Raw genomic sequence first — 20,363 nt, 5'->3', positions numbered from 1 at the left:
TTTTATTTTTGCCGAACCTGATTGGGCATCTGCGAGCTTAGCCTCTTGAAGAACTTCAATCGCTTATGATTTTGCGTATGGTGTGAAAAAGGGGGAGGGGGGGGGGGTGAAGGAGTTTGCCAGGGCATAATATCCGTGCTCAACTACTAAGTGGGACAATTGCTGACCCATTTAGAGAATCATTAGTACACGGGACTCCATTATGATAATAGGCAGGAAAAGGAAACGACAACTCGAACGATACACACAAGTCGGATTATAGAGTCTAGACTTTTTGCCACTCAGGTAGAAAATACCACAAAGCATAAATGATACGATGTTCGTTACGTTTTCCATCTTGAGTCACCGTTTATACATTTTAAACACCTTACGTAGAGTCGTATTTTTTGAACCGACCGTTATATTGATGTATGTGATGTAAAAAAGAAATGATTTTTTTCTTTTTCTTAAAATCCCATATGGCTGTGCCAATCGGATCTGCAATAACGGTCTCGTCAATGCATGCATCGTAATTGCGCAGAGAGGCGGAAAAAAAAAGAAACGAAACACATTGTAATTCCTGTATCTAAGAAACAGGACGGAGCTACGAAGACCATTGGAACTAGATATAGTTGTAGTTCTAAATCGGAGACCCACTAGGTTAAACATTGTAGCAAGATGGCAACTACAGCATTAAGTCAACCATTAGAGACTACGCGAGTAAAATGACCACTTTCAAATTGAGCAGTGTCGTTTATGTGACTCTTTACCTACCTACTCTCTTCAAAAAAGTCTAGACTTAAAACTTAACCTGAAACAAACTACTGCCTCTACCAAGAATTAAATGTAACCATTTGGTTGACCCAATTACACAAAAGACAATCAATTAATAAATACCAAAAACAGGTTCTTAATTGGTTACATACAAGTAGAACTATTTAACACAAAAGTTCGGGCTTGAAAAATTTTTATCATGGGGGTGGCAATTTAAGTTTAAGTGAAAAAAATTTTCTGCCTATGTTTGTTAAAATCGAGGTTTTGTACTTTCTGTATTGTCTCATATCAATAATTACAGATGGCCAACTATAGTTAGACACAAATTATGCAAGTCTTTTTTTTTTACAGTAAAGATGGGAATGTCAAAGTGATGAGTATCAACTTTGGTTTTCAGATTAATCGGAGAAGACACGTCAAGCTGATCATGTAATATTGTGAATAAACTGCCTAAACGTTCAGTTGTCACCAATGAGTGAAAGAGACTTTGAATAAGGAGACAAGCTAAAAACAGCCCCTATATAGAAGCCTATTGTTGGTCAATCTAACTAGTACACCTTTGTTTGACATTGAATCATTTAGCTGCGTCTTTGATTTACGATTCACTGGAAGATCGGTCTAGACTAGCATTTACAATTTGCTCACTAGGTGCAACTGTGTAACGGAAGTTAGCAGATCTTGGCTGTATCCCGTAAGTCCTTTTGCAATTTGTGAAAAGTAACAATATAACGTCCTCTGATTTACAATTCTATGTAAGTTAATTACACTTGAGGTCGGCAAAATTGTAAATTTCTATTGTTCGAAATATATTATGCTCCACCAATTACCTCACTAACGGTTGATTTCTTATTGTAGTACAAATTGTCCGTACCCCAACCAACTACAACAAATATGATTTCTCCTTTAGGATAATGAAAGCACCACCAACCACAAAATCAAAGACATATGGGCACAAAGACAAAGACAGAGACTAGAACTGTATTACCGGTTTCAGATACATCAACAAAGTTCTCCTATTCGAAACTTCACATGTCTCATGAACAGGTGGGGCTTTGTTAACGATGTGCCCCACTATTCAACAGCATCAAAATCTCTAAGTAGTTTTACTATGTAAGAGGTAAAAAGCTTATAAAGGAAAAAGCAAAGAAAAAAGAAAATAAACCACAGTGCAATATTTGACAACCAATTCTTTCCTCAGGTTCATAAACCAATCTCGGCGTGATCCGAGTCAATGATCTTTAAGCCATCTCCGAATAAGGCGATATCAAATGTGTTAATTTTATTGTCAAACAACAACCAATTATTGTCAGTTAATTAGAAATAGCGTGCACCAACCACCAAAAAAAAGAAAGCAAAGAAAAGCTTATTGTCGTGTCATTGGAAAAGAGACTCTGCACACGACTTTCTCTCTTTTTTTGTGACATTTATGCCTCACCAAACCCACCACTCTGTCCCCTAAACAGCCCAAAGTAGGCATCTAATGACTAATTAGGTACCTACCAAGAAAAATTATCCGTCCCCCCCCCTATACTTCAAAAGAAAAAATAAACTTTAATTAATAGACCTGACCTGTATTCTCTTAGGCTACTGAAGGTGCCCTGTGATATTCCTATCCCTTACACCCATTACAGTTGAGCTGTTGTCATGTACAGTCGGGGTGACGAAAGGGAAAAAGGGGGACTCACTGAAACTATGGTGTTTCGGATTTCCACATCAGGTATAATTAATAAGGGGAAAACGAATTAGACAGAAAATGCTATGTATCATACAGGGATCTCATTCTTTTTTGTAGACGAATTCCAAAGGGGCATTTATTATATTTATCCTTTCCGTGGTGTCCAGTGTGACAGGAGCCATATCAAGACTAAATCAATATCCGTTGCCATCACATTAGAGAGGCAACAATGGTGACATTGCCGTTACCGTTATAGGTAACGAAACTGTTACTGTGTTTCTTTTAAAGTGTCTCTAGTGATTCTAGATCTCATGCAGTGCAAAGAGAAAATCAAAAAATTAAAAAGAAATTGCAGATGGATTATAACACAAAGAGAAGCCAAAAGTAAGACCAATTTAACTGTTTAAGGCGAATCTACAAACAAATGATTGGCTCTATGTACTATATACAGGATTAGACGCCAAAACTTTTTTGCATCAAAACAATGTATTTTAGAGTTTGTGTACAAAATACAACTATATACACTTATATATTGTGTAGAGTATTATGCAGGAGTCCATTTGCTAATGATTTGGGAAAAGAACAATGGAGAGGTGTATCAATCTATTGTTTTGACTTGTTTATAATTTAGAACCGTGTGAAAATTTTTTATTTGTTTTTCTTCCAATTGGGAAGAGTAATAAACAAAAACACACTGCCTACAATTTCATTATAAATATATTTTGCAATCTCGACAAAAATTATATGTTTTGATTGTATTTTTGGATTTTCCTTTTCGATTTTCAATTTCTGCAAAACAAGCTTATTCACATTCCTTTACTAGATCACGTTCACGTTAGTTAACATCTACTACAACGTACCCAACTATTGTCTTTCCTTATTAACAAGAGTTTTATCTAATTATCCCAACTACTTATACCAATCGTTTATTATTTTTAAAAGCTTAACCAATCGAAATGAAATCATCAGTTTTTAGTTTGTTAACAATCGCAGCATCTGCTTTGGCTGCTCCAATGCAACATCAACACCACCACCACCACCAAGAAGAAAAGAGAGCCGCTGTCACCACCGTTGTCTATGTTGACGGAAGTGGAAACACTGTCACCGGTCCTTCTTCTTCTGGTCAACCAGTTACCTCCGCCACTACCGAAGCTTCTTCTCAACAAACTGAAGAATCCAGCCAAGGTGGTGAAACCTCAGCCTCATCTTCACCATCATCTCAAGGTTCTTCCTCATCAGCTTCATCCTCATCAGCTTCATCAAGTGGTGATTCCAGCGAAACTAGTTCATCTGGTGGAGACTCATCAATCTCAGGTGACTTGAAATCTTTCTCAGACCCAACCGTAAAATTCGAAGATGGTGTTCATTCATGTAGCTCAGTTCCAACTGGTCAAGGTGTTCTTAGTATTGATTGGCTTTCAGGATTGAATGGTGGATGGACTTCTATTATGAATGAAAACGGTGACACTTCTTCCAACTGTCAAGATGGTTACTACTGTTCTTACGCTTGTCAAGCTGGTATGTCAAAGACCCAATGGCCATCAGACCAACCAAGCAGTGGTATCTCAGTCGGTGGATTGTACTGTAAGAATGGTAAATTGTACAGATCAAACCAAGATCAAGACTATTTGTGTGAATGGGGTTCAAACAATGCTCAATTTGAATCACAAATCTCCAAGGATGTTGCCATCTGTAGAACCGATTACCCAGGTTCTGAAAACATGAACATTCCAACCTTGTTGTCTGGAGGTGGATCTGCTCCTGTCGCTGTTGTTGACTCTGACGATTACTACAACTGGAAGGGTGGTAAGACTTCTACTCAATACTATGTCAACAACGCTGGTGTTTCTGTTGAAGATGGTTGTATCTGGGGTACTTCAGGATCTGGTGTTGGTAACTGGGCCCCTGTTGTTCTCGGTGCTGGTACTACTAATGGAAAGACTTATTTGTCATTGATTCCAAACCCAAACAACTCAGACGCACCAAACTACAGTGTCAAGATTGAAGGTGATGACGTTAACGGAAGCTGTAAGTACGAAGACGGAACATACACTGGTGGTTCCGGATCTGATGGTTGTACTGTCACCGTCAACTCTGGTAGTGCCAAGTTTGTCTTCTACTAAGGAAGTAGAACCGAATAAAGAAAAGTTCCCTTTGTTGAATTTTCATATGTGTGTTTTTCTTTTACCTTTTGTTTTTGTCGTTTCGTTTCGTTTTGAGAATTGGATCAAGTGGAGAGAACAGAGATCCGATCTGTGTTTCTACTATTTCGGTCTTGACTGTCAGAGAAGAGAGCTGCTATCAGTGTAGTTTGTTATACTGCTACTGATAATTGTCAATTTCAATGCTGTATTATTTTGTTTGTTTGTTTTGTTGTTGATACCATATTTTCATATATATGTTATTCTGTTGACCTTTAATCAAAGGTTAATAGAAGAGTTCTTTGTTTAGAAGTTGTTTTTTTTTTACTTTTTTATATATATATAGTAGAAGTTTGCCTTTTCAATTGTATACATGTAGAATGAATTATAGACTAGAGTAGAGTGATTTCTTGGCTGGTTGTATTATCCAAAAGCTACTGAATTGCAGTAACTTATAATGAGTTCATCCTTTGTCTTGAACAATTCATACAAATTGCCTATTTTCTCCTCTGGTGCTGGCAGAAACGAGCTTTGAATATACAAACAAAGATAATTTTGCTTTAGCCTCTTGCACAAAAACTTGCTCAAGGTGGCAATTGTTTGTGTTGATGATATTTTAAACACATTGGGGTTGATTGCAGCAGTTGACCCTATTGGTTGGAACCGTATGCTTACTTTGGATACTTCCTCTGGGGCGGGTCCGTGGCTCAGGTCTGCAGTGATGCGATGTTTTTGTTCGTGTTTCTCTAGTGTTTTCTCCACTTGCTCTTGCTGGCTTGCAGGAAGCTTGTCCAAAACTATCGATGTAGATAAAGGTATGCGTGTGTCCATCCAACGGTCCTCAATCTCTTGTGCACTCTTGGGCTTGCTTGAGGACAGCGACAGGTTCGAAGATAGACTCGAGGACAAACTTGAAGAGCCATTGTCATTCTCAGATTCAGATTGCCGTATATATGACATTGTTACTTTGTCATGGCTGTAACAAATTGATTTTCCGCCAAAACTAAAAAAATAGAATAAAAAAAAGAGTCAGAGAAACGGTGTGCAACTTGAAATTGTCATAAACATCGAGCAACACTCAAACATGTCAAACGAAATAGAAGACAAATCTGATACGAGATCAACATCAGATTCAGAAAGTGAATCAACAATCAGCGAGCCCATCCCATTAGAAAAGGTGCTAGAAAGTTTAAACAACGGTGCAAAGGACGCGATTGCCGAGAAGGATTACTTGTCTTATAGCACTTTGCTAGATATCCAATTGCATGACCCTTCACGTTACACCGAAGATGAGCGTGAGAAGCTCATGGGCTGCGTTTTGGAAATCTTACAGCTGAATGACAGCTTGGTTTACGAAATTGGATGGGACATACCTAGTATTATCATTCCGTACATCGAATCTAGCTTTGTCTTCAACTCCGGGATAAGAGATGCACCTTGTGTTTACAAGATTTTGAAGATTTTCGAAATTTTAGCAACCAAGGGGAACCCAAAGGAGTTATTTTTAAAAAGCTGTGAATTAATGGGAACGTTAACTGTGAGTGACGATTCGAGTATTGACTTTGTCCACAGGGAAAACTTTTTCGAAATAAAAATGTACAACCTTAACGAATTGATGGCCACTTGCTTGAGAAAAATACCGACCTTGTATCCTTCGAGACTTTTGGCCATGACTGTTGGATCGTATGTTAATTTGATTTACAATTTGCACCAAATCCCCGTGTCTCGGTCGACTTATGTGTTTGTATTGAAAAGGGCATACAGTTTTGCCAGAAACTACGATGGTGCTCCAAAACCAGCCAATGTCGATTATTCAGAAACTGAATTGTCGAAAATCCAAAACGATGAGAACTATTTGATTAGAAAATTATTGACTGGCTTTATCACCAATATGGTATACATGGGAACCACGGCTTATACTGCGTATTTCTCAATGACTCACTTCTACTACTTGCAAAATGAGTCTAGCAATTTTCTCAAAACCCAAGAACCGGTTGATACTGCAATCTATGATAGATTTTACGAATTGGCTTACCTGTTTGACTTGCCCCTAGCCAGTATTTTTGCCAAGTTTGTGGAAGATTCCAAAAAATTCGTATATGGAATAAAGCACAATGGTGACGATTTCGTCGATTTGTTATTTGAAAAATGTGTCGTTGACTACCAGGCAAATTTAATGACAAGCATCGTGGACAGCGATGCCAAGTCAATCAATGACTCAGTACTTGGAGAGATAATTTTATTTACACAGTTCAAAGCCGTCAATCATACTTTTGAAGCTCCGTTGATCAAGTTAAGCGATGTAATCAGCTTAGCTTTGCGATTGCTCATTCCGCAAATGGTTCAAAAGACTTTTCTACATAAATCATTGCAAGATTTGGTGTTGTTCTGGATATGGTACGCTTTGCAACAAATAGATCTCAAAATTGACCCAGGTTATAATGCAAAGATTGATTTGGTTTCGGTACCACAAGAATACTTGCCAGTGTTTTTCCAATCTTTGATTTTTGTGTTTCATCATAATGAAGTTCCAAGGTTTAGATACATGATTTTGACGTTGTTGACAAAATTACTAATTGTGACGCCAGAGTCAATCGGATACGATTTTATAAAGGATACAATTGAAAATTGTCCGTTTGAAGTAATACGGCCCGCATTGATTGGTATTTATAAAGAGCTTTTGTTGAATCTGAGAAGTGACATCGATAGTGTTAATTTCGACTTGAAAAAAGTCACCTTAAATGAAGAAAACCAAACCAGCAATGCTCCTGAGTTGCCTCCTCGCAAAGTGAAAACCACTAGCAAGTATTATGCCTTGACAGATGAAAAATTCGGTGATATCCTTGAATGGGTCCTCCTAGCCCAATCCAATGCATTTGTTGAGAATGAGCAGGAGGTGAAAATAGATCCCTTCAAGCTCTCAACATTAGCATCGATTTTGAATTTGCTTGTTGTTTTAAAGAAAACTGACATTGCGGTTGCCAATAAGAACAAGATGGAAAAGGTCTTGAAGAGTGTCGACAGGAATATTGAATTTATTTCCAAAAGCGGCAGCCTGAACCAGTATGAAAAGAATGCTGCAGGTATGTTGGGACTCACGATTGAGAGGATAAGAGAGTGATCATTAAATAGTGTCTACATTCGTTAAGTAATACACCTTTGCAATAATCTATTTCTTTTTCGAGCTCTTCTTACCGGAACTCCTATCATCAACCAATGGACCCCAGTAAACAAAGAACCCTTCTTTAGTACTTGAAATGTCTTCCTCCATCTGTAATTCCACATCATCAATGAATGGGTCCTCAAAGTCATACTTGCCCACTTTTCTAATCATTTTTATCTCGTGTTGTCGTACTAGCTGCTCTTCTGTTAACTCTTTGCCGCGGGGAGCAACCGGAAGTATTGAGTTAGTTTGCTGCTGCTGTTGCTGCTGATGTGGCGCTTTTTCTTGATCATCCACCAAATCGTCGTCGTCGTCGTCGTCTTCTTCATCGTCCATCATGTCATCCATAACCTCTATAGCAGATTTAGCCTTGGGATGCATCACTGACCAGCCATATTTATCTTCGGCTAGTTTTAAAACATTGACAACCACCTCCGCTTTGCCTGGCTGTGGATCCTTGGGATCTAGTAGTGGTATGTTTAATGCAACAATAGGTGGCTCTACTTTCTCCCTTTCCTTCTCCTTTTCTTTTGTTGTTTTTTCAGCAGCCTTTTCTTTAGTCTTGTCATTATTATCAGCAACGACGGGGGAAGATGTCAGTGATGGTGCAGGTGCAATATCCTCTTCATCATCTGGGTTCAATAAATCAATTACTGTAGGAGCGGAAAGCTTTACTGGTTTTGTGGGAGCCTTTACAACATTCAAATCTGGCCGTGAAAGCTTCTTTATCGGCTCATTTTTGCTCGTGTTAGCGCCATTGTTTTCTTTCAGTGCTCGAGCTTGTAGTACGTTCTGCTTAGATACGATTGCGGGTGAGTTTTGAAGGTCCGGCGTATTAGATTTGTGCTTTTTAGAATCATTAGCCTTGCCCGTGGTGTTTGCTTTCTTTCGCTTCACCAAGTTGTGACTCTTTAAAATGTCGGCCGACTGAGACGGTGTTAGAGGCTCGGTTATTACCTCATCGTCCAAATTAATGATTGAGTTGATGGAAGTTTTACTTTTTGGTTGAGGGGTTGCAACAGGCCCCAACTGAAATTTTGTCTGAAACTTTTTTACCTGGTCTGAAATTGATACAGGAGGCGATCCCGATAGTGACCTTGACTTTGAACCGTTCTTCCCTAATATTGTGCTTCCCCTGTTGCTTGGAAGTGTGTTGTTTAGTTGTTTGGAATGTAGAAATGGTTTGTCCGATACACCTGTATCATTGGGAGACTTCCCAACAGGGTCAAACGACGTTTGATACTGCGATACGAGCTTCTGGATCGGCGTATAGACCGGCCTTTTGTCGTTGTTGTTGCTTTTGCTTTGCGTGCTCTTCAAGTCTGGTGCAGCTGTATTTGTAGACGACGAATTGGAATCCAAAAGTGACGAAATGGAAACATTGGTACTTGCTCCTTGTGACATAGCCTAGATTTCCAACTATAGCTCTGTTAGAAGTGTAATATGTTTCTTTTTTAAAAATTTGGCTGCAAATTTGCTTCGGTTAGTTGGGTTAAAATAGATTGGAGGGGTATAACTGTACTGGTTTGCACTGACTTTCTGCTATAAATCTTTAGTATTTTGCACTGATTGAAATGGTCAATTTTTGTATTTTTATTTTATTTTATTTTGTTTTGTTCACCTCAGAGGACATTGGAGGAATTTTGCTGTACAATTACACACTACCTTTCCCTCCTCCCTATAAGAGAGAAGTAATTTTGTATTTGAATTTCCCTTTGTTTGTTTGTTTGTTGGCTTGTTATTTTTGGTTTTTTTTTTTCCTCCTCTATTAAGTGTCTGTTGTATGTGCGTGTTAGTGTGTGTAGTTTGTGTATATGTTGTTTTAAGTTGTCAGCCAATTTCATATTTTTTCCGCTGTACCAAGTGGACAGTTAACTAAGAGCATGTTTCTCGCTCAGAAATCTCTCTCTTTCTCTCTTTTGTTGTTTTGTTTTTTTGTTTGTTATCTGATCATGGTAGCGGTTTGAATTTGAGCACACGACCAGGAAAACAAAATAAAGACAGAGAAAATACACCATACATATCCAGGCTGTCTTTTGATGTGCCAGCCAAAAAGAAAAAAAAAAGCAAGCTTATACACAAGGTACGCTTGTGTATACTTCAATGGATCAACAGATTGAAAAACCCATGACTATAAGTGCTTAAAGTTTGTAGATTATGTTATATTTTACATTGAACGGATTTTTAGCAAGAAAAGCTGCAAAAAAACAGGATTTCATAGTAGGTACCATTTTAATTACTCACTTGTCTAAATTGTAAACTAAAGCTTGTGATCGTCATTTGATTTTTTTATATAGAACGGCAATGACTGCTTTCAATCTTTCTCCTGCTGACATCCTTGTTTAAGCTGACTGCCATTGAAGAATTTTGGACTACAATTGTTGCCTTTCAGTCCCTTAACTAATTGTTAACCTTGCAATAATTAAATTTGATTGATATACATGCTACGGTAACCGTCAAGAGAATTCTCCAACATAGAAGCAACCGCTGCATCGTTTGGATTTATACCATAGGAAACATTCAATACAATATGCTACAAAAGGGGATCATATTGTTGTCTCAATTTTACCTCGTCCATTACATCCTAGCAACATGAGCTCGTACCTTGATTCTTTTCGTCATTTTCAATCGTTATATTTATAGTTTCCGGTTTATCTGCATTCGATTGTTCCCCGTTTTCATTTTCATCTTCATTATTGAAATCTGGCAACGACTGTGCAATCTTCTTGAATAATAGCTTGACATTGTGATTAGCCTTTGTTGACGTCTCTATAAAAAACTTGGACCCAATTTTATTATGCAATTGCTCAACTTCTTCCACACTCACTTGTCGCTTAGTACTAGCTAAGTCCAGCTTGTTGCCAACTAGCACAATAACAACATCATCACCCCTCTCCACTTTCACATCTTTTATCCATTTGTCGAGATTTGAAAATGACTTCTTATTAGTGATATCGTAACATATTACAGCCACATGCGAGTCACGAATATACGAGGGTATTAATGATCGAAACCTCTCTTGTCCAGCAGTATCCCACAATTGCAATCTGACCGTCTTTCCCTCTTCAAGGTACATAGTTTTGCTTAAAAAATCAATCCCTATTGTTGTGGCATAAGTTTCGTCGAAGGTGTCGTACATGAAACGTGTGATTAGAGAGGTCTTTCCAACGCTTTGATCTCCTAAAAAGACAATTTTGTACTTTTTAAGAATATTAGTTTTGTCCGAGTTCATGATTGTGAGTGTGTTATGTTTCCAGCGAGGGTTTATAGTAAGTCTCTAATGAGTGATAGATGCACTTGGCTGCTATGTGGTTATAGTGAAGAAGCGGTTCTGGTCAAGGATCCAGTCTTGTATATGAACACCGCTGGTTAAACCAAAGAAATTTTTTATTTTATATTTTTGTTCTCGCAATTGCTAAAGCACTTGGAAAATAAAGGGAAAAAAAATGAGAAAATTATATAGATGCAACATATTGCCCCCTTCTGAGTAGAGAACAGTTCGATTGAATGGAAAATGGACGACGCTGAATTGAATGCCATAAGACAAGCCCGCTTGGCGGAGTTACAAAATAGGTCTGGTGCAGGGAATATCAACTCTTCGTCACCGCCGAGTCAGCAACAACAAACAGCGGCCAATGACATGTCCACTGCTATTTTAGGCAAAGTTTTGGAAACCGAAGCACGCGAGAGATTGAGCAGAGTTAGAATAGTCAGGCCAGATAGAGCACAAGCAGTGGAGAATTACATCTTGAAACTTTATTCCATAGGTCAGATAAGGCAGAAATTGAGGGAGAAGGATATCGTGGAGATACTCGAAGGACTAAGTAGAGATACCCAACAGAAACAGCTGTCCAAAATTGTATACGATAGAAAGCAGACACTCGATGATGAAGATGATGGTGACGAAGATGACTTTTTCGATTAATCGAGTTAGTATGATGTCAATAGAAGTTTCGTGTTAAATCATATACGATTGTAAAGGCTCTTTAATCGAACTCTTTGCTCCCCTCCCCTCGAAAAAGAAATCAACCATTTTACATTTGTTGCAGAGGCAAAGTGAATTTTGGTGTAGTCTCGAAAGTGTACTCTTGATCTAAAGGATGCATTCTCACGACATTGAATGCGACAATCTGGTTTTGTGAGATTTTTTCAATGCGCTTGTTTGTTTGTTTATAGTTTGAGAGAGAGTTCGTGGAAACCAGAAGTTCTTACAAGCCAAACACTGTACTCGACATGTCTAATATCCAGGTAGTGGTGAGATGTCGTGGAAGGAACCAGCAAGAGATTGCAGCCAAGTCGCCAATTGTACTAGATTTGACGGATGATACATACTCAACTACAGAGCCATATATATCGATGAATCAGCTTTCCAGCTCTAATGGCATCAATGGAAGAGCATCAACTACCCATGATACAGCTTCAAATATTTCCCAAAAGACTTATAAATTTGACCAGATATATGGTTCTCAGGCTGATCAAGACTTAATTTACTCACACGTTGCACTTCCACTATTGTCAGACTTCTTACAAGGCACAAATGTATCAGTATTAGCCTATGGGCAAACAGGCACGGGGAAGACGTATACTATGTGTGGACTCAATAGTAATAATAAAATGGATGAATTGCCACTACCCGAGGTTGCTGGAATCATACCAAGGGCATTGTATGAACTTTTTGAAAAGTTGGAGTACATGGGCGATGACTATATGGTCAAGGTGTCCTATTTGGAAATTTATAACGAAGAGCTCACAGATTTACTACTGAATCATAACAGGAAATTAAGAGTGCATGAGTGGACTAATTCTGTTTCTAAAATAGGACCCACCCAAAAGTCAATTAGCATCCAAAATCTATCCGAGCTGTGCATCAACAACTATGCTGAGGGGATTAAGCTATTGAAGATGGGATTTACTAGGAAAAAGACAGCTGCCACAAATATGAATGAGACGTCCTCCAGGTCTCACACAATTTTCTGCATACAGTTGTACCGGAAAGATGCAAGCGATGAATCAATGTACAGAGTTTCTAAAATGAACTTAGTGGATTTGGCCGGCTCTGAAAATATAAGCAGGTCTGGATCTATTGCCAAAGAAGCAGGAGGGATAAACCAATCCTTGTTGGCTTTAGGAAGGGTGATCAATGCGTTGAATGATAGAAAACTATCTCAACATATACCATACAGAGAGTCGAAACTTACCCATATTTTGCAGGATTCTTTAGGAGGAGGAACGAAAACGACTTTGATTGCGACTGTATCTCCTGCACAGATCAACGCCATGGAAACCTGTTCCACATTGGACTATGCAAGCAAAGCAAAAAATATAAAAAATACTCCGCTAAACGGCCATGATTCAGAGGTGATTTTAAAAAAAACCTTAGTGAAAAATTTGTCTAACGAGATAAGCCAGCTAAATCTGGATTTGTTGGCGACAAGAAATAAGAATGGAATATACTTGGATCAAAAGAGCTACAAGAACCTTCTTTTGGAAAACGAGTCATTGAGGACCCAAATGAAGGAGAGTTCATTGAGAATTGAACTGTTGAATAAGAAATGCGATGCTTTAGACCAGCTTCGAATTGAAAATACAGAGGAAGTATCAACCTTGAGATCTCAAAATGAAACTCTTGGTCAGAAAGTTGGAATAATTGAATCAAAGTTGCAAGATGCACTTACAAAATTATCACAAAGGGACCAAACAATAAATTCGTTAACTGGGAAGTTGAAACAGGTACTTGAAAAGTCCTCCAATTCGGCTACAATGTTGATCACACTTTTTTCAAATCATTTGAATGCGTCTGTGAATTTGCTCCGTGATACAATTGCTATGCAATCAGGCTCTACATCAGCAAGCTCGATAAATGAGTTTCAAGAAAAATTTCTGAAAGATTTACAAGAATTTAGAGACGATCTTCAATCAAGGACACACTCATTCCAGGAGCATATCCAGGGAAAGTTGACTGAAGATTTACAAACCACCTTTGACTCCTTACAAGAAAGCGTGGATAGTTTGTTCTCACTTCAACAAAAGGTGCATATAAATACACAAGAAGCTATGACGGACTTGAAATTAGCCAACGAAAAACTATCTGGCTACTTAAAAGAAGACTATTTGACAAGTGTTGAAGAATCGATAAGAAAGAGACACACTGAGGTTTTACAGAACGATTTTAATTCCCTTTGTGATAACATGAAACACATAATAAATAAGGAAATCGAAAAGGCAATTCTAAATGCAATGAAAAATAGCGATACAGCCACCCGAGAAGAATTGGCAAAAGAAAGAAGCCATGTTCTCGAATTTGAAAAGAATTGGAAACACCAAGTAGACGAAAGTCTTCCAAGAATACAGAAGGAGATGCAAGAGAGCAGCCTGGCCTTTGAGACCTCAACTGAAAAATTGCGCAAGCTCAATTCGCAAGGTTCTCAGATCGTCGGGTCAATATTGAAGGAAAAGTTTAGCATGTCACTTGATAGCCTACCCGATATCACCCAACTTCCTGCGATAGCTAAAAGCGTCAAATCTTTCGATGACCTGGTTTTGCTTAAGTTGCGAGACATACGCAATAATCTATTACACATTCAACAATTTGACGCCAAAGGTGCGTTTGAGATTTCCCCACTAAAATCAAAGCTTGATCAATTGCCACATTGTGAACTTGGAGAAAGTGACAACTCGTCGGGTCCCACGAGGGGGAGACGATCGCTTTCGTTATCACCGGTAAAGTCCAACAGATCGCTGTCTCCGTCCAAGATTCCAACGATAAAACGGCTGAATACCAATGTGGCTGATGACGAGAAATCCAAGAGGCGTAAGGTGTTACTGTCAGTCTATAATTTAACTTAGTAATGGGCTTTGGAGTGTTTTGTTCTGTATAAATATGTATTATATAACTTCATAACTGTGTTATTTATCCTTTACAAGTGATTGTAGAAGGAGGTTTACTCTTGCAACTACAACCTAGTGATTTGTAGGTAGCGCAATAAATCACGGTTCCGGAGATACAAATTTGACACCAAGGCCGTTTTAAAAATTACGTTGCGAGAATAGGTCGATACCATACCTTCCAGCCTCCAATTCTTCACGATCCCTTCACCACCTACCAAGTTTCAAAGAATAATCAAGTACATATGAAGATTTACCATGAATAAAACAGCACAATATATTATCGGGTACACATCGATATCCGTGGCACTACTAAGTTGGTCCATTTACGATTCACTATCCAAGTCCTTCAATTTTATAATGTTTATTATCGAATTTACCGATGGTTTGAAACTCGGAATATTCATTAATTCAATCGTCTTTTCGTTCTTAGTCTTGAATAAGATCTTACAATTACTGTTGTTCGGAACACTCAGAATGATCGAGGTTGAGCATTTGTTGGAAAAATTACCGATCTTTGCTATTAACTTGTTTCTTAACTTGGCTACAGGTGATCAAAATATATTATTGAATGTATTGCTAATGGGCATTGCCATGACATTCAAAGTGGTGCATGTCATAATGTTTGATCGTTTAGACCTCTTGAACCTTCAGATCTTCAACAAGTTGAATGACGATGAGTTTGGAGACCGAGTCAAGTTGAAAGATGTCATTGGGTACTACATAGGTCTGGTCAATTTTTGGCTCAATATCTTGCTAGTGGCTGTTGACTTTAGTGTGGCAAAATTCCTAGTTTATGATGTATTCCAAGGAGTAAATTCATTTACGTGTTTGTTGTTTGGGTTCCAATTTGCTGTTCAGGGTGTTGAAGCATTGACGAATTTTGCCAAGTTATTGTTAGGCTTCTACGAAATTGTATTCTACAAAGTGAGGAGGAATAATAGGGAAGTTGAGAGAGAAAGGGAACTTGCAAGGGAAGGAGTCGAGGAAGTTGAAGAGGAGGTAGATATGACATTAGAAGATGCAGAGGCAGATGGAGTAGAAGCAAATGAAGCAGAAGCAAATGAAGCAGACGGAACGGAAACAGACGCAGCAGATGCAGATGAAGCAGAAGAAGGCGAAATTGAAATTGATAATGATGACGATAATGAACTTGACTATGTTTGGGAGAACAAGCCCTACTACGGCAAGGCAATCGACATTTCGTCAGCAGTGCTAACTTCCATCTCGTATATATGCTTCATTTATCTCTTAACCATTCATTCAGGATTGTCGTTGCCGTTGTCCATGCTCCAGGGAACCTATTCGTCATTGCGCAAGGCTTGGATACAAATTTCACAACTTATGTCACTTATCGAATCATCGAAACGGTTGGATACTCAACTACCTAATGCTACGAAAGAGGATTTGGAGCGATCTGATAATTCATGTCTTATTTGCCTCGATGACATGTATTCTGTTGAAGAGTACCATAGGCTCTTTAAAAAACCGCAAGCCCCAAGAAGGGCCCCCAAGAAATTGCAATGTAATCACATTTTGCATATGGGATGTTTGAAGGAATGGTTGGAGAGGTCGGACAGTTGTCCATTATGCAGGCGAAAAGTGTTTGGGCCTCGCGATGCACTTTCACAAGGCCAACCGAGAACGGCTCAACAACAAGATGCTAATCCGCAGGCTCAACCTGAGTTTGAGGCCGAGCCAGAAGTGGAGCCACAACCGCAACCGGAATATAGACCCGAACTACCTCGATCATCGGCAACTAGAACTACTTCAATCCAGGAGCAAGCAGAGAATTCGCCTAATCCATCTTCCAACAATGATGCTGCAAGTATAATAGCCACTGTTGACCGTCAAACTGAAATACTTCGAAATGCTGCTGTATCACACAATGAACCAGTCCAAGGTACATCCAGAGATTTGGAACCAACACGTACCACGTCAGTGCCCACATTGTCGGCTAACCTAACCTCATCAACTTCGTTGTCAACTCCAGTTGATCAACCTAGTGAGCTTGCCTATCAAACAATTAATTTACCTTCGACGGCCGTAATACCACCAGATTGGGTTCTACTCCCATTGGAGAGCACTGAGGAAGAAGGCGTTGAATACAAAGTAAGCTTATCGACCGAACGTAAAGCGAATTTGAAAATTCACGATAGGGGCAGAAATAGAGATTTAAGGTTCCATAATAGTCCATTTAATAACTAGCTTTGTGTATTTACATAGTTAAATCTATAATGTGATGCTAATAACCATTTCCTTATCTATGGTTTTTTATTCTTATGCTTTTCCAAGGTATGATGCAGTGGTTTCTTAACCTTTTCGTGTCGTCTATTCTTCAGCTTTCTTCTTTCCTTACTTGATTTCGACTTCTTTCTCAAGTTTGAAGTTGTGTCCAGTTCAAGCCTCTTTTGGTGCAATTCAAAACTGTTTCTTCTATAGTCAAAACTACTAAAGGGGGAGTCTTCAATACTTTCGTCAGCAGTAGTCTGAGAAGTTGTTGAAAGCGAAGAAATATCGGCGCTTAGTGCGTTATCGTTCGAATAGGAACTACTGATTGGTTGCAGATCAAACGATGGAACATATCTGAGACTTGAACTGCGTGCTTCTTCAGCTTCTTGCTTGGCATCATCTCCATTAACTTCCATGATAGTTGTCATATGGTCATCTTCCAGCGATAATACATCATCGTCAATTTGCGACCATTCCATTTCCCAATCATTATCAGCTCGGCTTTGTCCATCTTGTACACTTGATTCTGGAAAAGCATTGCTTGTTCTTTTTTCACCATCAGGTGTAGTTCTTTCAACGCGGTCCTTTATAGGGCTTGTAGGATTTGATTTCATCAATCCGTCATTGTCTTCCATCAGAGACCATTCTAATTCGAAATCAATCTCCCTTGAAATTGGCTTTCTTCTCAGCCCGTGTAAAGTGTGGTTGTCAAGCAAAAAGTCAATTTCAACTTCATTTCTGTGCGAAGGCTTTTGGCCCAAATCTAGTGCACCTGAGTTCAGATTTGTCTCAAAACCATCAGATTGTGAGCGTCTCCATTTATAGTTTTCCTGATCCTCTCCTTCTTCTGTAACGATCAGCGAATCGTCCACTTGTTTTATCAGATCAATGACTCTATTCCTTTCGTCAATGCTCTGAACAGACCCCTCCCTACCATCTAAGTGTTCATCAACATCACGCTCTACAGAGCCATTGTCGTGAAGGTTTCTCATATCTATCTCCTCATGGTCTGACTCTATATCATCCCAGTCGTCGTCTTCCTCTACATTTGGAGCTTCTGTGTTGATATTTTTTACCTCATTGCCTGGTTGGATACGTCTTGTATCTTCATTACTTAAAAGGGCACTGTCATGTTGTGTTGGAGTCTCATTGTACAAAGCCTTACCATTTTCTGTGTACACACCCAGAGGCGCTTCAGGGGTTTCCTCTTCCGAATTCGAACCAATGGCACCCCATTCATCACCGTCAATCACTGTATCACGCAATTCCTCCTTGGGATACACCTCCCCATCAGAATCTGACTGTATCTGAGACCAATCATCTTCCATGTCATCATTGTCATTGTTATCAAGTGTGGTCTCAACATTCTCAAAATCATAGTCCAAATTTTTTAAGCCTTTGTTTTGAGTCGAGGTATCAAGGGGTGGTAAGATCTCATTGTCAGATTCAATTTGGATCGAATCGTCCTCTTCTCCTGTTTCAGCAATGGAGTCAGCCACAGTCGTAGTATTTGCCTCTGGTTTTCCCTTTTCTGTCAGCTTTCTAATCTCATAAAACTTATCCATAATTGAATCCCATTGCAGTTTCAATTCAGTAACTGGTACCTCGAAATCAAATTCCTTACACTTGTTCACATTTAGTTCAATTTTAGACCAATTGACATTGAGTAAATTAAGACACTCTTTCGGCGATCTGTATGTTGCTCCTGTCTCATTGAACCTTTCCAAGTCAGGCTGCAAAGCAAAGTGATTTACTATTGAACAGCATTGACACAAGTAGCACAACGCCACAATGAAAAACAAGACACCTTCTTTATGGTATGGCGGCTCTAAAATCAATTCCAAAATCTTGTTCAATGTCTGCTCATATTCTTGGTGCACAAATAAATGCCAAAGCGAAGTGATCAAGTACAAGGGAGTTAGTGACCTCGTCCCTGATCTCCATGCTGGTGCAATCGACAGCCTATCACTTCTTTCTATGGAGATTGTGTTTCTGTAGCCGATGGTAAAAAATGAGTTCAAATAATTGAAAAACTTGGTTATTTTCACCGTTGCCGGCAACGGGTTTTTCATTGTGGCTAGTTGGGTTAATATTTCAATACCAAGTGGCCAAAGCTGCCGTATGTCGACCATTGGGAACCTAACTATAATGCAAAATAATTTGTACGACAATTCCCAGTTTTGCCGTAGGATGTTGGCATGTAACAAGGAGTTGAGATTATTGACATGTTTATTGATAATGGACTGAGACGTGCTAACGCTTTGGCTCGGCATAACCTCCATTCCACTAGATTCAATAATGAACTGGGTCTTTGTTGATGTATTTTGAATATCAAACTCCTTGGTTATTTGGTCAAGCTTTGTAGTGGATACAATATCGTACTCATCGTAATCATCATCGTCGTCACCATCATCAATGCCATCCATCTGCAAGTCCAAGTCGGATTCATTTTCAATCGTACTGTCTGGCACCATCATGTCTAAAAACTCATATACTTTCAGGACTAGTGTATCGTTTCCGAATTGCAATTGGTCGTATCCTGCTACTGCAGGCTTTGTTTTCTTTCTTCCTTTCTGTTTTGATTTCCTCTCCTCTCCCCTGATGAACTTGTGCCACACCTCAAATGTCTCTTCCGGCTTCATTCGCTGCTTCATCTCCTCATGTATCAACTTCAATACATATCTTTTAACTTCAGGGTGCCGTAGCTTCCGCTTCCTCACGCTCGTGGACTGTTGGTAAATGCTGTCTAATCTCTTTAACTCTACATATTTTGATATTAATTGGGTTTTATTGCGCTTGGTCCGTCGTAGTTTGTGATCAGTGTCAGTTATATCTTCAAATATCATAAATGGTGGGTGATTATCTGGATCAGTTGTTATATCATGTTCACAAGATCAGTGATTGTTGACCAGAGTTGCAAACAATATATTTCCTATGTTTATGGTTGTTTATTTTTTTTTCTCTCTTGTGATGAGATCAGGCTGGAAATATTTTTCGAAGGCTAAAATCTGGAAAGTTGGCATCTCTTTCGCAAGGATAACGGTGAAGACTCAGTTGTTGACCAGTTCTACAGCTGATTGGTGTTTGGAGCTGTTTGCTTTAACATTAAGTGGAGGAGGGATTCAATTTCTTTACGGGCGATGTTTAAAAGGATACATTATATTAGTACACATTGTGCAACAGTTAGCTTGGAAAATGTCAATCATTAAAGTTGGCAAAGTAGGGTATAACAGAGCTATAGAAAAGTGATAGTTATATGGAAAGGTGAGGATCTGCGACAAGGTGTAAGTCACGTAGGAGGAACAAATTGTGTCTCCTTGAAGTTTTGAAATAAAAAGGGACATTCAGCATCACATTAGCTGCATATACAAGAGATTTAGTTGGAATTGAAGTTAGAACAAGAACCAGTCAAGACAGGGATTGGTAAAGAGTCTTGTTCCAACAGAAGCTCTTCTAATTTTTTTTATTTTTTATTTTTCCATTTTGCAGCCAATTTCGCGTCTCATACCTCCTA

The 20,363-nt window shown here is 38.9% G+C and overlaps 8 protein-coding genes across 8 annotated transcripts; 4 read left to right on the top strand and 4 right to left on the bottom strand. All coding sequences in view use genetic code 12, as the record gives it.

The window, feature by feature from the left end:
• Positions 1–3,384: 3,384 nt before the first annotated feature.
• SIM1 (SUN family protein) lies at positions 3,385–4,551 on the top strand (the record flags this gene model as incomplete). Its single annotated transcript, XM_051813229.1, has 1 exon — positions 3,385–4,551. One exon carries the CDS (start codon positions 3,385–3,387, stop codon positions 4,549–4,551), a length of 1,167 nt encoding a protein of 388 aa, XP_051673040.1.
• Positions 4,552–4,992: 441 nt separating this feature from the next.
• Positions 4,993–5,529, bottom strand: CANMA_001276 (uncharacterized protein; the record flags this gene model as incomplete). Its single annotated transcript, XM_051813228.1, has 1 exon — positions 4,993–5,529. One exon carries the CDS (start codon positions 5,527–5,529, stop codon positions 4,993–4,995), a length of 537 nt encoding a protein of 178 aa, XP_051673039.1.
• A 124-nt stretch (positions 5,530–5,653) lies between these two features.
• On the top strand, positions 5,654–7,690 carry YBP1 (Ybp1p; the record flags this gene model as incomplete). The annotated part of the gene is made up of 1 exon (XM_051813227.1): positions 5,654–7,690. One exon carries the CDS (start codon positions 5,654–5,656, stop codon positions 7,688–7,690), a length of 2,037 nt encoding a protein of 678 aa, XP_051673038.1.
• A 48-nt stretch (positions 7,691–7,738) lies between these two features.
• HPC2 (Hpc2p) lies at positions 7,739–9,136 on the bottom strand (the record flags this gene model as incomplete). The annotated part of the gene is made up of 1 exon (XM_051813226.1): positions 7,739–9,136. The coding sequence occupies one exon, from the start codon at positions 9,134–9,136 to the stop codon at positions 7,739–7,741; it is 1,398 nt and encodes a 465-aa protein (XP_051673037.1).
• Positions 9,137–10,316: 1,180 nt separating this feature from the next.
• CANMA_001273 (Rab family GTPase) lies at positions 10,317–10,964 on the bottom strand (the record flags this gene model as incomplete). Its single annotated transcript, XM_051813225.1, has 1 exon — positions 10,317–10,964. One exon carries the CDS (start codon positions 10,962–10,964, stop codon positions 10,317–10,319), a length of 648 nt encoding a protein of 215 aa, XP_051673036.1.
• A 282-nt stretch (positions 10,965–11,246) lies between these two features.
• CANMA_001272 (uncharacterized protein) lies at positions 11,247–11,657 on the top strand (the record flags this gene model as incomplete). Its single annotated transcript, XM_051813224.1, has 1 exon — positions 11,247–11,657. One exon carries the CDS (start codon positions 11,247–11,249, stop codon positions 11,655–11,657), a length of 411 nt encoding a protein of 136 aa, XP_051673035.1.
• Positions 11,658–11,965: 308 nt separating this feature from the next.
• KIP1 (Kip1p) lies at positions 11,966–16,825 on the top strand (the record flags this gene model as incomplete). The annotated part of the gene is made up of 2 exons (XM_051813223.1): positions 11,966–14,543; positions 15,051–16,825. The coding sequence occupies 2 exons, from the start codon at positions 11,966–11,968 to the stop codon at positions 16,823–16,825; spliced, it is 4,353 nt and encodes a 1,450-aa protein (XP_051673034.1).
• Positions 16,826–16,881: 56 nt separating this feature from the next.
• RRN11 (Rrn11p) lies at positions 16,882–19,695 on the bottom strand (the record flags this gene model as incomplete). Its single annotated transcript, XM_051813222.1, has 1 exon — positions 16,882–19,695. The coding sequence occupies one exon, from the start codon at positions 19,693–19,695 to the stop codon at positions 16,882–16,884; it is 2,814 nt and encodes a 937-aa protein (XP_051673033.1).
• Between the last annotated feature and the right edge of the window lie 668 nt (positions 19,696–20,363).

Source organism: Candida margitis, assembly GCF_024628925.1.
Source record: "Candida margitis strain CBS 14175 chromosome Unknown scaffold9, whole genome shotgun sequence".
Lineage (NCBI taxonomy): Eukaryota > Fungi > Ascomycota > Pichiomycetes > Serinales > Debaryomycetaceae > Lodderomyces > Lodderomyces margitis.
Note: the sequence above shows the minus strand (reverse complement) of the source record. Positions and strands in the feature narration are given on the sequence as shown.